The 14,700-nt window shown below is 47.7% G+C and overlaps 1 protein-coding gene across 1 annotated transcript; it reads left to right on the forward strand.

Annotated features, from left to right (window-relative positions):
- Nucleotides 1–7,437: 7,437 nt before the first annotated feature.
- LOC123180616 (non-specific lipid-transfer protein 2) lies at nt 7,438–8,016 on the forward strand. The gene has a single exon (XM_044592691.1). The coding sequence runs from the start codon at nt 7,533–7,535 to the stop codon at nt 7,821–7,823; it is 291 nt and encodes a 96-aa protein (XP_044448626.1). The 5' UTR covers nt 7,438–7,532; the 3' UTR covers nt 7,824–8,016.
- The last annotated feature ends 6,684 nt before the right edge of the window (nt 8,017–14,700 follow it).

Genomic DNA, 14,700 nt, shown 5'->3' on the forward strand with positions numbered 1-14,700 from the left:
GTAGAATTTTAAGAGCACGAATGCATAGATATGATACACGAAGGAAGAAGACTCTTGAACGAACCACCGTAAGAATTGAAAAAGAACGAATAAAACATGAAGAATACCAGGAAGGATTAGCAAATACACGAAGATGCTTGAGAGAATTTAGATCCATGAGAACGACGAGATTACGAGCTGATTAGAGAATCCTTGATTTAAGCACCGGTATGATTTGGAGAATGAGAGCTGAAAGCTGAGAATGAGTACTCCTGAGGTGATGGGCTCCGGATGATCAAACTGAACAGAATCTTGAATTGCTCCGGATGGGTGAAAAGAATTCTCACGATCAAAACAATTATGAGAGGATGTCATCACTCTAGAACCATGAATCTTTGAGAGAATAGATAAGATATGGAGGAAAAACTCTTCTTCGGTCTTCAAAATCCGAGAATGACAAGGAGAAACACCACCAAGAATTGTTGAGATACTCCGGGAGAATGAAAAGCGAAGAGGTAGAGCCAACAATGAAAAGAATTTGAAAACGATCTTGGAGAAAGGCACTTGACTGATGATGAATCATCCTAACGCCAAACATCGAAAAGAATTTAGGATAGCTCCGGGAAAATTAGAAGAGTCAGGTAAGATCCTAGGAAAAGACCTGTGGGTTAGGGCCCACTCAAAAGATACACCGTAGAACGATTTGAAGGAGAGATTGCACCGGTTGAATAAAAAGTTTTGAATGAGAGAACGTCCTCAAAGATATGTTTGAACGGATCTTGAATGAAAAGACGAGCCTTCAGAGATATCTTCAGCACTCCGGATCAATTGAATAGTGAGAAGTGGATGATTAAGAGGTGCACCGGCATGAGACAACATTTAAAACGAGGAAAGGAATATGATCAACAAAGCTTGAATTGAATCCATCGGAGAAGAAAAGAATGACGAATGATGAACTTGAAGCTCCGTTAGGATCTTCAAGAGAATAACCGGATAAGAACATTCAAAGACAAAAATGAAGAGTCTTCACATGAATAAAATGGATACTTTATTAAGAAATCCAAGTCCTTGAAGAAAAAGGGTGGGTGGGTGGGAAAACAAAGGAAGCTTGGAACGAATGAAATAAACACCGTTGAGAAGAACTGATAATTGATCTTGCGGATGTTGACGTGATCGGATCCACTTGAAGAGAGACACACCGGTTGAAAAGGATTGACAAAACAATCTTGATGATTAAGAAGGATTGGTATTCACATCGGAGTATGAGGACACCGTTTAGAGAAGGTATGGAATCAACATTTGACTCCGAAGCAACTCGAATACCACAACTCAAAACAAAAACAAAGGATTGGCTTGCAAAATAAGCCAGAACAAACATATGATAGAGATTTCGTCCGAAGTTTTTGTGGTGGGGCCTACACGGGCTCGACCGTACAGCACCATCATGTACAAGGCAGTGCACATGACATACGAAGCGTCCCCGAGTCGGCATAGCCAAGGACTCTTTAAGACACAATGAGACCAATGTAAAACCAACCGTGGATAGGTGGACCACTAGACGTCGAACCCCAATTTCATATAATACATTTGTCGGAAAGATATCCTAAGAGCTACTTGAATTCCCACTTATAAACTCCCAAAAAATTTCGGTTATGCAATCAAGTGTTGGGGATACAGGGGAAGCATAATATCTCACCCAAAACTAGCAAATCCTACATCCAGCTGTATCCATCCTTCAACACATAACCAAGAAACCTTCGGAAATCATCTACCTCAACCTTCGAAAAGCATCCGTTATACGAGTTATGGCAATACTCCCGAACTCCCGCCCCAGTACTGGGTGGCGTCGAGGTTATCTCACCAACAACTGCATAAAAGAGATTTTCGATGTCGGCGAAACTAATCTCAGGTATTCCAGAACTGCAACGATAAAATTGTGACGACAACACCTCGGAGCTCAACTCCCCGGGACACTGCCACAACCCCTAAAGACAGGAGGCACCAAGAACAATGTTCTCATCACAAATCGATCGGAACGATTCCAAGATACCCGCGTGATCCTAAAAAAAATTAGCGAAATTTGAGAAGAGAAGAGTCAAAACACTATGTCAGGATGCCTTACCAGAGTGATGAGGAGACTGGGGAGTAAAAAGAATTCCTAAACTCTCTGATATATAGTTCCTAAAAGACTCAAAACATTTTTTTCTAGACTCAACAACGGCTGCTAAAAATGATCAAGCAGTGGGGGCTCCTAAGGTCGGGGAAGGCTCTGATACCAACTTGTTACGCCCTCGATGCGGCTATATCTCCCACGTGTCGAAGCATGACTTAGAGGCATAACCGCATTTAAAGCAATGTCGTAAATGAGGTAATCTTCACACAACCCATGTAATATAATTAAAGGGGAAAGGATACATAGCTGGCTTACAATCGCCACTTCACACAAATACATGAATAAAGCATTACATCATCCAAATACAATCAAGGCCCAACTACGGAATCAAAATAAAAGAAGACTACCCCAAATGCTACATAGATCCCCGATCGTCCCGACTGGGCTCCACTACTGATCAACTGGAAACGGAAAACAACACAACGAACAAAGTCTTCATCGAGCTCCACCTTGAGCTTGGTTGCGTCATCTGCACGGTTCAACGGCACCTGCAAGCTGGTTTGGAAGTATCTGTGAGTCACGGGGACTCAACAATCTCACACCCTCGTGATCAAGACTATTTAAGCTTATGGGTAAGGTAAAAGGTATGAGGTGGAGCTGCAGCAAGCGACTAGCATATATGGTGGCTAACATACGCAAAAGAGAGCGAGAAGAGAAGGCAAAGCACGGTCGAGAATCTATGATCAAGAAGTGATCCTAGAACAACCTACGTCAAGCATAACTCCAACATCGTGTTCACTTCCCGGACTCTGCCAGAAAGAGACCATCACGGTTACACGCATGGTTGATGCATTTTAATTAAGGTCAACTTCAGGTTTTCTACAACCGGACATTAACAAATTCCCATCTGCCCATAACCACGGGCACGGCTTTCGAAAATTCATAACCCTGCAGGGGAGTCCCAACTTAGCCCATGACAAGCTCTCACGGTCAACAAAGGATATACCTTCTCCCGAGACATTCCGATCAGACTCGGCATCCCGGTTCTACAAGACACTTCGACAAGTTAAAACAAATCCAGCAACACCGCCCGAATGTGCCGGTAAATCGCGATAGGAGCTGCACATATCTCGTTCTCAGGGCACAGTCAGATTGTCCAAGGTACGGGTAGGCCAGCCCAGAGTTGCCCCTGGTGGCCACCGGCAGCTGACAGGTTGGACCAACACTCAGAGGAGCACTGGCCCGGGGGGGTTAAAATAATGATGACCCTTGAGTCTGCAGAACCCAAGGGAAAGAAAAGGCTAGGTGGCGAATGGTAAAACCAATGTTGGGCATTGCTGGAAGAGTTTTACTCAAGGCGAACTGTCAAGGGGTTCCCATTATTACCCAACCGCGTAAGGAACGCAAAATCTGGGAACATAACACCGATATGACGGAAACTAGGGCGGCAAGAGTGGAACAAAACACCAGGCATAAGTCCAAGCCTTCCACCCTTTACCAAGTATATAGATGCATTAATTAAATAAGATATATTGTGTCATCCCAACAAGTAAACATGTTCCAACAAGGAACAACATCTCCATATTCCAACAAGGAACAAACTTCAATCTTCACCTGCAACTAACAACGCTATAAGAGGGGCCGAGCAAAGCGGTAACATAGCCAAACAATGGTTTGCTAGGACAAGGTGGGTTAGAGGCTTGGTTCAATAATATGGGAGGCATGATAAGCAAGTGGTAGGTATCGCAGCATAGGCATAGCAAAAGAGCGAGCAACCAGCAAGCAAAGATAGAAGTGATTTCAGGGTATGGTCATCTTGCCGGAAATCCCGCAAGGAAAAAGAACGAGTCCATGAAGAAGACAAACGGACATAGACGAACGGGTCCTCACAAACGCGACGTCATCGGAACCAACCCGAAGAAGCAACACTGGAAAGAAGCACACAACATAGTAAACAACTATCACACGATCATGGCATGATGCACAACAAGTATGATGCATGTCCGGTTTAAAGAGGCATGGCATGGCAAAATGCACAAGCAATCCTACAACTTAAGTGGAGCTCAATATGTAACGAGTTGCATATTGACGGAACACCACATCAATTATTTAGTTCACTCTCGGTTAGGTACTCAACAAATTTAAATGTTGTTAAACATGGCAAGAGGGTGAAGCAAAGTAAAACTACCTATCTAGTCAAGTTTAAATGAGGCCGAAAGTAAGGAACAACAATTCTGGTAAAACCCCATGAGCATATTATAGATTTGGTACCGTTCTTCCCTAAGCCATATTTTAGAGTTGTTAAACATGCAAGATGATGCCACCATGTTAAGCTAGGCAAAATTCTACCCCATTTACATATAAAGTTTATTAAAACCCGAGTTACGGTTATTTAGTTATGAATTAAAGCATTTTAGCATGGCATAGGAGTAAACTAAAGCAAACATCATTTTAAGAATTTTAAACATGGATGGAAATGGCATATAATTAACCTACACATAATTCTAAGCATTTTTCATATATAAAGGTTTTACATATGATGCATGGTCTGAGAGTTATTATATGCATGAAGTATAGGGTCCAATCTATAAAACAGTAAATCTCTGGATAATTGGACAAATCACAGAACCAGGAAAAAGAACATATACGGGTCGAATCTGCTAGCCCAACAGCGGGGGAAAGGAAAAAAAAACACCATGAGGCGCTGGGGCTTCTCACCCATGGGCTTTGGCCCGGTGGGTGGAGGAGGAAGCTGGCAGGCTGGGCTTGGTGCGGCAGCGCTGGGCCTGCTGGATCTGGGAGCCTAGCTCGATCGGTCAACGGGCGAGGGGTCGGGCGAGCTGCTCTGCTCGTCCTGGAAGCAGAGGACGCCGGCGGCGGGAGCGATGACGGCGAACTTGGCGCACGAAGAACTCAGGCGGGCGCAGGAGGTCTCCGGCGAGGTCAGCAGGGCGAGGACGACAGCGAGGAACTTGGCGCGGCTGCGGAGCCTCAGGCGACGGACGGGCGACGAGGAGGTCGTCCATGGCGACGGGAACCTGCGGGGTTCTCTGTAGGCGCTCGGGCGATGAGGAGCTCAGGGCGCCGGCGGACGGTGTGGTGGGGCTTGCTCCGGTGAGAAAACGAGGTGGAAGCAGGGTCGGGCGACGCTCGGGACTGCTGCTGCTTCGGTGGCCGGCGGCCATGGCTCCCTGCGAGGAACAACGGGACGGGGAGAGCGATTCAGAGAGAGAGAGCAGCGGGGAAGGAGGAGAAGGAGGGCATGGCCTGGTGACACAGTCCGGTTGCCTGCTCCGGCGAGGAGCTGCAGGCGCGGGTGACGAGGAGGAGGCAGGAGCCTCGGGTGCTCTCGGACGAGGGCGACGATGAGGCCAATCCATGGCGAAGCAGAGGTGCGGGGACGAGGAGGACAACCTTGTGCGTTTCCTCGGGGCACGCGGGCCGAGCTCGGGATGGCCATGGCGCTGGAACTCCTGGAGGTGGTCATCGGCAGCGGCGCCGGTCGTCGAGGTGAGGTGGTGGAGCGGTGGATGGATGGATCGATGGAATTGGCTGGATTTGGATGACTGGTGTGAAATCGAGGAGGGGATGGATTTGGATCTGGGAAGATCCCGAGGTGGAAGGAGAGACCGGATGGAGTGGTGGCGCGGTGATGGAATGGATGGGACATCTTCCTAGATTTTAGGGTTTGGTCTGGTTATATAGCAGGTAGGTGGGTTAGACTTAGGGGTATATCGTCCCTCCGATCGCAATCGAACAATCGCAAATAAAATAGCTAGGAAGTCCAAATAAGAAAACGGTGACGTTTTGTAGACGTTTGGGGATGATCCGGACACAACGGTGGCGACAACCCAGGTCGGGTCCGGGACAACTTCGGACGCGCACGTGAGGGGTTCGATGCACTGTGCAGAGAGGGTTTCAGACCGTTCGGTCGCATCGGACAACTCCAGAAGCGAAGAGGGGAAGGAGGATGGACTAGGTGGGCTGTGTAGACGGTCTCGAGCTGAGAGGAGAGAAGAGGGGGAGGCCCGGCGACTGTTTCCGGAGACCGAAAACGTCCGACGTTAGACCGGCTATACTGCCGCTATAGTTATCCGTTGGGGCGTCAAACAAACTCCAAATGCGATGAAACTTGACAGGCGATCTATCTACACTGTAATAAGACCACACGTCAACTCTCATCCCATTCCGAGAACATTTCCCGGCCACTTATAAAATACTATTTCAGACATGCCGCGGGCGCGTGCAAATGTGTCTGGGCTCAGAACGGACAACGGAGAGAACTCGGAGAACCCGAACGATGCAAGTTTTGAAAACATGATGATGCAATGCACATGATGACATGACAAGATGCAGCACGCAAGTGAAAGACATGACAACGATGGCGAATAGCTGAAAGACACCTGGCACATCGGTCTCGGGGCGTCACACAATTGATGGAAGAAGGCTGCAACAGGTCCATCCTTGCAACCACACAAGGAAGATGGCCGAATGACAGATCGTTCATTAGGATTTAGGGGCCATGGAACATACTGTAATTAGCAAACAGTACAACGTTGTGTGAGTGTGACGCGGTTAGCTGAATAAGATGACCTGGGAAAGTGTCATTGCCACCATCCTTTTTTTAGGGGGGGTTGCCACCATTCTGTAGCGTTTGTGGCACGTCTATATTTTTTTCTGAGAAAGAACAGTATGCGTTGTCCAGATACTTTTTACTCTTAAATGTGGCATAATACTGCAAATGGAAGCTATTAGTGTGAGAGGCAAATGTGTGTACTAGATCGGATCCAGTGTCCTGAACATACACCGAGCCAGACATGCAGGCCTGAACCAATCACTTACATTTCTAACTGTTACATTTAGCTCTTAATTACTACCACAGATGTTTTATGTTCCCTTGGCTTTGCGAAGCAACCGGACTAACTAGCATCAAAGCAACTGAACCTTCTTTTCGTGGTGCTTTTAAGCAGCTTAGTTAACAAACCTCCACCTAACCTGCATTTTTCGACACTTGCGGTGCTGCACAGAGCTAGTGCGCGCGGCATTGTTATGCTAGTTGGAGTTGCTTTCAGCGCGACTAAAACCGGCCAGTATATATTATCCCCTTTCAGTTTTGCATCGAGTGGCGTAGTGGTGCAGTGCGTGGACCATTTCTGCTCATCATCTTGTCTTCCATGAACGCTATGTGCTTCTGACAAGAAGGCACATATATGAATTCAGCCAATATGCGTTGCACGCCTGTACCGCACTAGCTAGCCACGTCTAAACTTGTGCTCAGCTCACCATCATCACCATCCCAGCAACACTGCCTCACTCTCTCAATCGAGAGCCTATAAATACCACCCATCTCACCACAAACGCTCACATCCATCTGAAGCCATACTTGCAGAAGCCACTAGCTCACTACTAGTCGATCAATCTGTTGTTTCAGAAAGACGCCATGAAGTACTTGGGGCAGGTGGTGGTGGCGCTCCTGGCCTTCTCGGCGGTGGTGCTGATGGTGGCGCCGGCGGGCGCGGAGGCGGCGACCTGCAACGCGCTGCAGCTGACCCCGTGCGCGGGGGCCATCATCGGGAGCGCGGCGCCCACGGCGTCGTGCTGCAGCAAGATGAAGGAGCAGCAGCCGTGCATGTGCCAGTACGCGCGCGACCCCAACCTGAAGCAGTACGTCGACTCCCCCAACGGCAAGAAGGTCATGGCCGCCTGCAAGGTGCCCGTGCCATCATGCTAGATCGACGCATATATGATCGATCCACACGAGAGAGCCCAGCGCGCACGCGCTCCTCTCTGGCCTCTCGCTGCATGTTTCATGTGTGTTGATGTGTCAGTGTTTGCTTGTTTCCCAACACTGTCTAGCTACCCTGACGATGTACGTGGACCGATGTGTATCTGAATTTACGCAATAATGACGATGTTTCCAGCTATATGCAATTTGCATGTTCTTCCTCGCGTGCATATTTTCATGTGGCCTTCGTGGTAGTCATCAATAAACTACTCCCTCCATTCCGAGAATGGACGTTTGGCTCTCGGCCTCCATGGAGGCCTTTTTTTAAAATAAAAATAAAGATTCAAAATTTTCGGTTTTAAAAAAATCTGAAAAATATGTGGAAGTAAACAAGGATGTTATGTGTATGTGTGTAAAATTTTAGGATCAAAACGTTGAAATGCGGCCTGTACAAAAAAAAGATAAATTCATGACCTAGGAGGATCACTACCAGAAAAACTGGGGTTGCCGACGGCCAAATCTATGCCGACGGCCCCCGTCGGCATCTATGGACCTATGCCGACGGCCCAGGATAGGCCGTAGGCGTAGAAAAGCCATCGGCATACATCCATCTATGCCGACGGGACCGCCCGAGGTACGCCTACGGGGCCCGTCGGCATAGGATCAGTCGTCGGCATATCGCGGGCCCACCTGCCCGGTCAGCGCTGACCATTTGACGGTGTTGATCCTACGCCGACGGGAGGTAACGGCGGCCGTCGGCATATCTGTGGCAGAGGTATGCCTACGGCATAGCCGTCGGCATTGGCCCCTCTGCCACGTCATCGATCCGTCTACCACGCCACGTCATCGATCCGTGGGACAACCTCCGTGTGTGCACAGATATGCCGACGGCCTTGCCGTCGGCATACGTTTATTTTACTTAACTTTTTTATTTTTACTTTGGTTATCTATGGCTGAGGTATGCCTACAGCACAGCCGTCGGCATAGGCCCCTTTGCCACGTCATCGATCTGTGTGCCACGCCACGTTATCGATCCGTGGGACAACCTCCGTGTGTGCACAGATATGCCGACGGCCTTGCCGTCGGCATACGTGTATTTTACTTTATTTTTTTATTTTTACTTTGTTTTGTTATTTTTACTTTATTTTAGTTTTTGTTTTTGCATAAGATAATTATGCCTTATCTAAAAAAACATACCCGATGGTATATCGATTGCCCCCCGTTACGAGCGTCGCTATCGCCGTGTCACGGAGGGGGGAAACGGTCGACACGGAAGGAATTCTGGTTGGTGGGGGGTGTAGCTATGTCACCGAAATATCGCACGGGTCCCGATGCATATGTGAAAGTGTTCATGCATGCGTAGACGCCCGTCTTGGGGCTCCGGGGTTTGGCCACAGTGTCCGGGGTGTGCCCCCCTCACGGACGGCGCTGCCGCCGGCACCTGGAGGGGGGAAACGGACGCGTGGGGTCTACACGGAGGGGATCTTGTTGTGGGTCTGGCCCGGATGTTCCTCCAAAGTGTTCCTATGGGCTGACCTAACACAACCGGGTGAGGAGGTGTTGGAAATATGCTCTAGAGGCAATAATAAAAGTATTATTATATTTCATTGTTCATGATAATTGTCTTGTATTCATGCTATAACTGTGTTATCCGGAAATCGTAATACACGTGTGAATACTTGGACCACACTCTGTCCTTGGTAAGCCTCTAGTTGACCAGCTCGTTGTGATCAACAGATAGTCATGGTTTCCTGACTATGGACATTGGATGTCGTTGATAACGGGATCACATCATTAGGAGAATGATGTGATGGACAAGACCCAATCCTAAGCATAGCATAAAAGATCGTGTAGTTCGTTTTGCTAGAGCTTTGCAAGTGTCAAGTATCTCTTCCTACGACCATGAGATCGTGTAACTCCCGGATACCGTAAGAGTGCCTTGGGTGTACCAAACGTCACAACGTAACTGGGTGACTATAAAGGTGCATTACAGGTATCTCCGAAAGTAGCTGTTGGGTTGACACGGATCGAGACTGGGATTTGTCACTCCGTATGACGGAGAGGTATCTCTGGGCCCACTCGGTAATGCATCATCATAATGAGCTCAATGTGACCAAGGTGTTGGACACGGGATCATGCATTACGGTACGAGTAAAGTGACTTGCCGGTAACGAGACTGAACAAGGTATTGGGATACCGACGATCGAGTCTCGGGCAAGTAACGTACCGATTGACAAAGGGAATTGCATACAGGGTTTGATCGAATCCTCGACATAGTGGTTCATCCGATGACAACATCGAGGAGCATGTGGGAGCCATCATGGGTATCCAGATCCCGCTGATGGTTATTGACTGGGAGAGTCTCGGTCATGTCTGCATGTCTCCCGAACCCGTAGGGTCTACACACTTAAGGTTCAGTTACGCTAGGGTTATAGGGATATGTATATGCAGTAACCCGAATGTTGTTCGGAGTCCCGGATGAGATCCCGGACGTCACGAGGAGTTCCGGAATGGTCCGGAGGTAAAGATTTATATATGGGAAGTCCTGTTTCGGGCATCGGGACAAGTTTCGGGGTTATCGGTATTGTACCGGGACCACCGGAAGGGTCCCGGGGGTCCACCGGGTGGGTCCACCTGTCCCGGGGGGGCACATGGGCTGTGGGGGGTGCGCCTTGGCCTAATGGGCCAAGGGAACCAGCCCCACATAGGCCCATGCGCCTAGGGTTTAAGGGGGCAAGAGTCCTAGGAGGGTAAGGCACCTCCTAGGTGCCTTGGGGGGAGGGAAAACCCCCCTTGGCCGCCGCACCCCCTAGGAGATTGGATCTCCTAGGGCCGGCCACCCCCCCTTGGCACCCCTATATATAGTGGGGGAGAGGAGGGACTTCATACCTGAACACCCTGGCCTTTGGTTGCCTCCTTCTCCCTCCCCAACACCTCCTCCACCTCCATAGTGCTTAGCGAAGCTCTGCCGGAGTACTGCAGCTCCATCAACACCACGCCGTCGTGCTGCTGCTGGTGCCATCTCCCTCAACCTCTCCTCCCTTCCTTGCTGGATCAAGAAGGAGGAGACGTGGCTGTTCCGTACGTGTGTTGAACGCGGAGGTGCCGTCCGTTCGGCGCTGGTCATCGGTGATTTGGATCACGTCGAGTACGACTACATCATCACCTTGCAAGCTTCCGCACGCGATCTACAAGTGGTATGTAGATGCAAACTCTCTCCCTAGACTCGTTGCTTAGATGAACTCATAGATGGATCTTGGTGAAACCGTAGGAAAAATTTTAATTTTCTGCAACGTTCCCCAACAGTGGCATCATGAGCTAGGTCTATGCGTAGTTCTCTTTGCACGAGTAGAACACAACTTCGTTGTGGGCGTGGATTTTGTCATCTTACTTGCCTCTACTAGTCTTTTCTTGCTCAACGGTATTGTGGGATGAAGCGGCCCGGACCAACCTTACACGTACTCTTACGTGAGACCGGTTCCACCGACTGACATGCACAAGTTGCATAAGGTGGCTGGCGGGTGTCTGTCTCTCCCACCTTAGTTGGAGCGGAATCGATGAACAGGGCCCTTATGAAGGGTAAATAGAAGTTGACAAAATCACGTTGTGGTGATTCGTAGGTAAGAAAACGTTCTTGCTAGAACCCAATTGCAGCCACGTAAAAGATGCAACAACAATTAGAGGACGTCTAACCTGTTTTTGCAGCGATTGATCATGTGATGTGATATGGCCAGAAGTTGTGATGAATGATGAATTGTGATGTATGAGATCATGTTCTTTGTAATAGGATTCACGACTTGCATGTCGATGAGTATGAAAACCGGCAGGAGCCATAGGAGTTGTCATTATTTTTTGTATGACCTGCGTGTCATTGAATAACGTCATGTAAACTACTTTACTTTATTGCTAAACGTTAGTCATAGAAGTAGAAGTAGTCGTTGGCGTGACAACTTCATGAAGACACGATGATGGAGATCATGATGATGGAGATCATGGTGTCAAGCCGGTGACAAGATGATCATGGAGCCCCGAAGATGAAGATCAATGGAGCTATATGATATTGGCCATATCATGTCACAACTATATAATTGCATGTGATGTTTATTATGTATTATGCATCTTGTTTACTTAGGACGACGGTAGTAAATAAGATGATCCCTTATTAAAAAAATTCAAGAAGTGTTCTCCCCTAACTGTGCACCGTTGCTACAGTTCGTCGTTTCTAAGCACCACGTGATGATCGGGTGTGATGGATTCTTACGTTCACATACAACGGGTGTAAGACAGTTTTACACAGCGAAAACACTTAGGGTTAACTTGACGAGCCTAGCATGTGCAGACATGGCCTCGGAACATGGAGACCGAAAGGTCGAACACGAGTCGTATGGAAGATACGATCAACATGAAAATGTTCACCGACGATGACTAGTCCGTCTCACGTGATGATCGGACACGGGCTAGTCGACTCGGATCGTGTAACACTTAGATGACTAAAGGGATGTCTAATCTAAGTGGGAGTTCATAATTTGATTAGAACTTTATTATCATGAACTTAGTCTAAAACCTTTGCAAATATGTCTTGTAGATCAATGGCCAACGCAAACGTCAACATGAACTTCAACGCGTTCCTAGAGAAAACCAAGCTGAAAGATGATGGCAGCAACTATACGGACTGGGTCCGGAACCTGAGGATCATCCTCATAGCTGCCAGGAAACAATATGTCCTAGAAGGGCCGCTAGGTGACGCTCCCGTCCCAGAGAACCAAGACATTATGAATGCTTGGCAGTCTCGCGCTGATGATTACTCCCTCGTTCAGTGCGGCATGCTTTACAGCTTAGAACCGGGGCTCCAAAAGCGTTTTGAGCATCACGGAGCATATGAGATGTTCGAAGAGCTGAAACTAGTTTTTCAAGCTCATGCCCGGGTCGAAAGATATGATGTCTCCGACAAGTTCTACAGTTGTAAGATGGAGGAAAACAGCTCTGTCAGTGAGCACATCCTGAAGATGTCTGGGTTGCACAACCGTATGACCCAGCTGAACATTAACCTCCCAGATGAGGCGGTCATTGACAGAATCCTCCAGTCGCTCCCACCAAGCTACAAGAGCTTTGTGATGAACTACAACATGCAGGGAATGGAAAAGACCATTCCTGAAGTGTTCTCGATGCTGAAGTCAGCAGAGGCTGAAATCAAGAAAGAACATCAAGTGTTGATGGTCAATAAGACCACTAAGTTCAAGAAGGGCAAGGGTAAGAAGAACTTCAAGAAGGACGGCAAAGATGTTGCCGCGCCTGGTAAGCCAGTTACCGGGAAGAAGTCAAAGAATGGACCCAAGCCTGAGACTGAGTGCTTTTATTGCAAGGGGAAGGGTCACTGGAAGCGGAACTGCCCCAAATACTTAGCGGATAAGAAGGCCGGCAACACCAAAGGTATATTTGATATACATGTGATTGATGTGTACCTTACCAGTAATCGTGGTAACTCCTGGGTATTTGATACCGGTGCCGTTGCTCATATTTGTAACTCACAGCAGGAGCTGTGGAATAAACGGAGACTGGCAAAGGACGAGGTGACGATGCGCGTCGGGAATGGTTCCAAAGTCGATGTGATCGCCGTCGGCACGCTGCCTCTACATTTACCTACGGGATTAGTTTTGAACCTCAATAATTGTTATTTAGTGCCAAGTTTGAGCATGAACATTGTATCTGGATCTCGTTTAATACGAGATGGCTACTCATTTAAGTCTGAGAATAATGGTTGTTCGATTTATATGAGAGATATGTTTTATGGTCATGCTCCGATGGTCAATGGTTTATTCTTAATGAATCTCGAGCGTAATATTACACATGTTCATAGTGTAGATGCCAAAAGATTTAAAGTTGATAACGATAGTCCCACATACTTGTGGCACTGCCGCCTTGGTCACATTGGTGTCAAGCGCATGAAGAAGCTCCATGCCGATGGACTTTTAGAGTCTCTTGATTATGAATCGTTTGACACGTGCGAACCATGCCTCTTGGGCAAAATGACCAAGACTCCGTTCTCCGGAACAATGGAGCGAGCAACCAACTTGTTGGAAATCATACATACCGATGTGTGCGGTCCAATGAGCGTTGAGGCTCGCGGAGGATATCGTTATGTTCTCACTCTCACAGATGACTTGAGTAGATATGGGTATGTCTACTTAATGAAACACAAGTCTGAGACCTTTGAAAAGTTTAAGGAATTTCAGAATGAGGTGGAGAATCAACGTGACCGAAAGATAAAATTCTTACGATCAGATCGTGGAGGAGAATACTTAAGTCACGAATTTGGTACACACTTAAAGAAATGTGGAATCATTTCACAGCTCACGCCGCCTGGAACACCTCAGCGAAACGGTGTGTCCGAACGTCGTAATCGCACTCTATTGGATATGGTGCGGTCTATGATGTCTCTTACCGATTTACCGCTATCATTTTGGGGATACGCTCTAGAGACAGCTACATTCACTTTAAATAGGGCACCGTCTAAATCCGTTGAGACGACACCGTATGAATTATGGTTTGGAAAGAAACCTAAGCTGTCGTTTCTAAAAGTTTGGGGATGCGAAGCTTATGTCAAGAAACTTCAACCTGAAAAGCTCGAACCCAAGTCGGAAAAATGTGTATTCATAGGATACCCTAAGGAAACTATAGGGTATACCTTCTACTTAAGATCCGAAGGCAAGATCTTTGTTGCCAAGAACGGATGCTTTCTGGAAAAAGAGTTTCTCTCGAAAGAAGTAAGTGGGAGGAAAGTGGAACTCGATGAAGTACTACCTCTTGAGCGGGATATTGACGCAGCACAGGAAACCGTTCCTGTGATGCCCACACCAACTGAAGAGGAAAACCATGATAATGA

The sequence above is a fragment of the Triticum aestivum genome, chromosome 1A (assembly GCF_018294505.1).
Source record: "Triticum aestivum cultivar Chinese Spring chromosome 1A, IWGSC CS RefSeq v2.1, whole genome shotgun sequence".
Classification (NCBI taxonomy): domain Eukaryota; kingdom Viridiplantae; phylum Streptophyta; class Magnoliopsida; order Poales; family Poaceae; genus Triticum; species Triticum aestivum.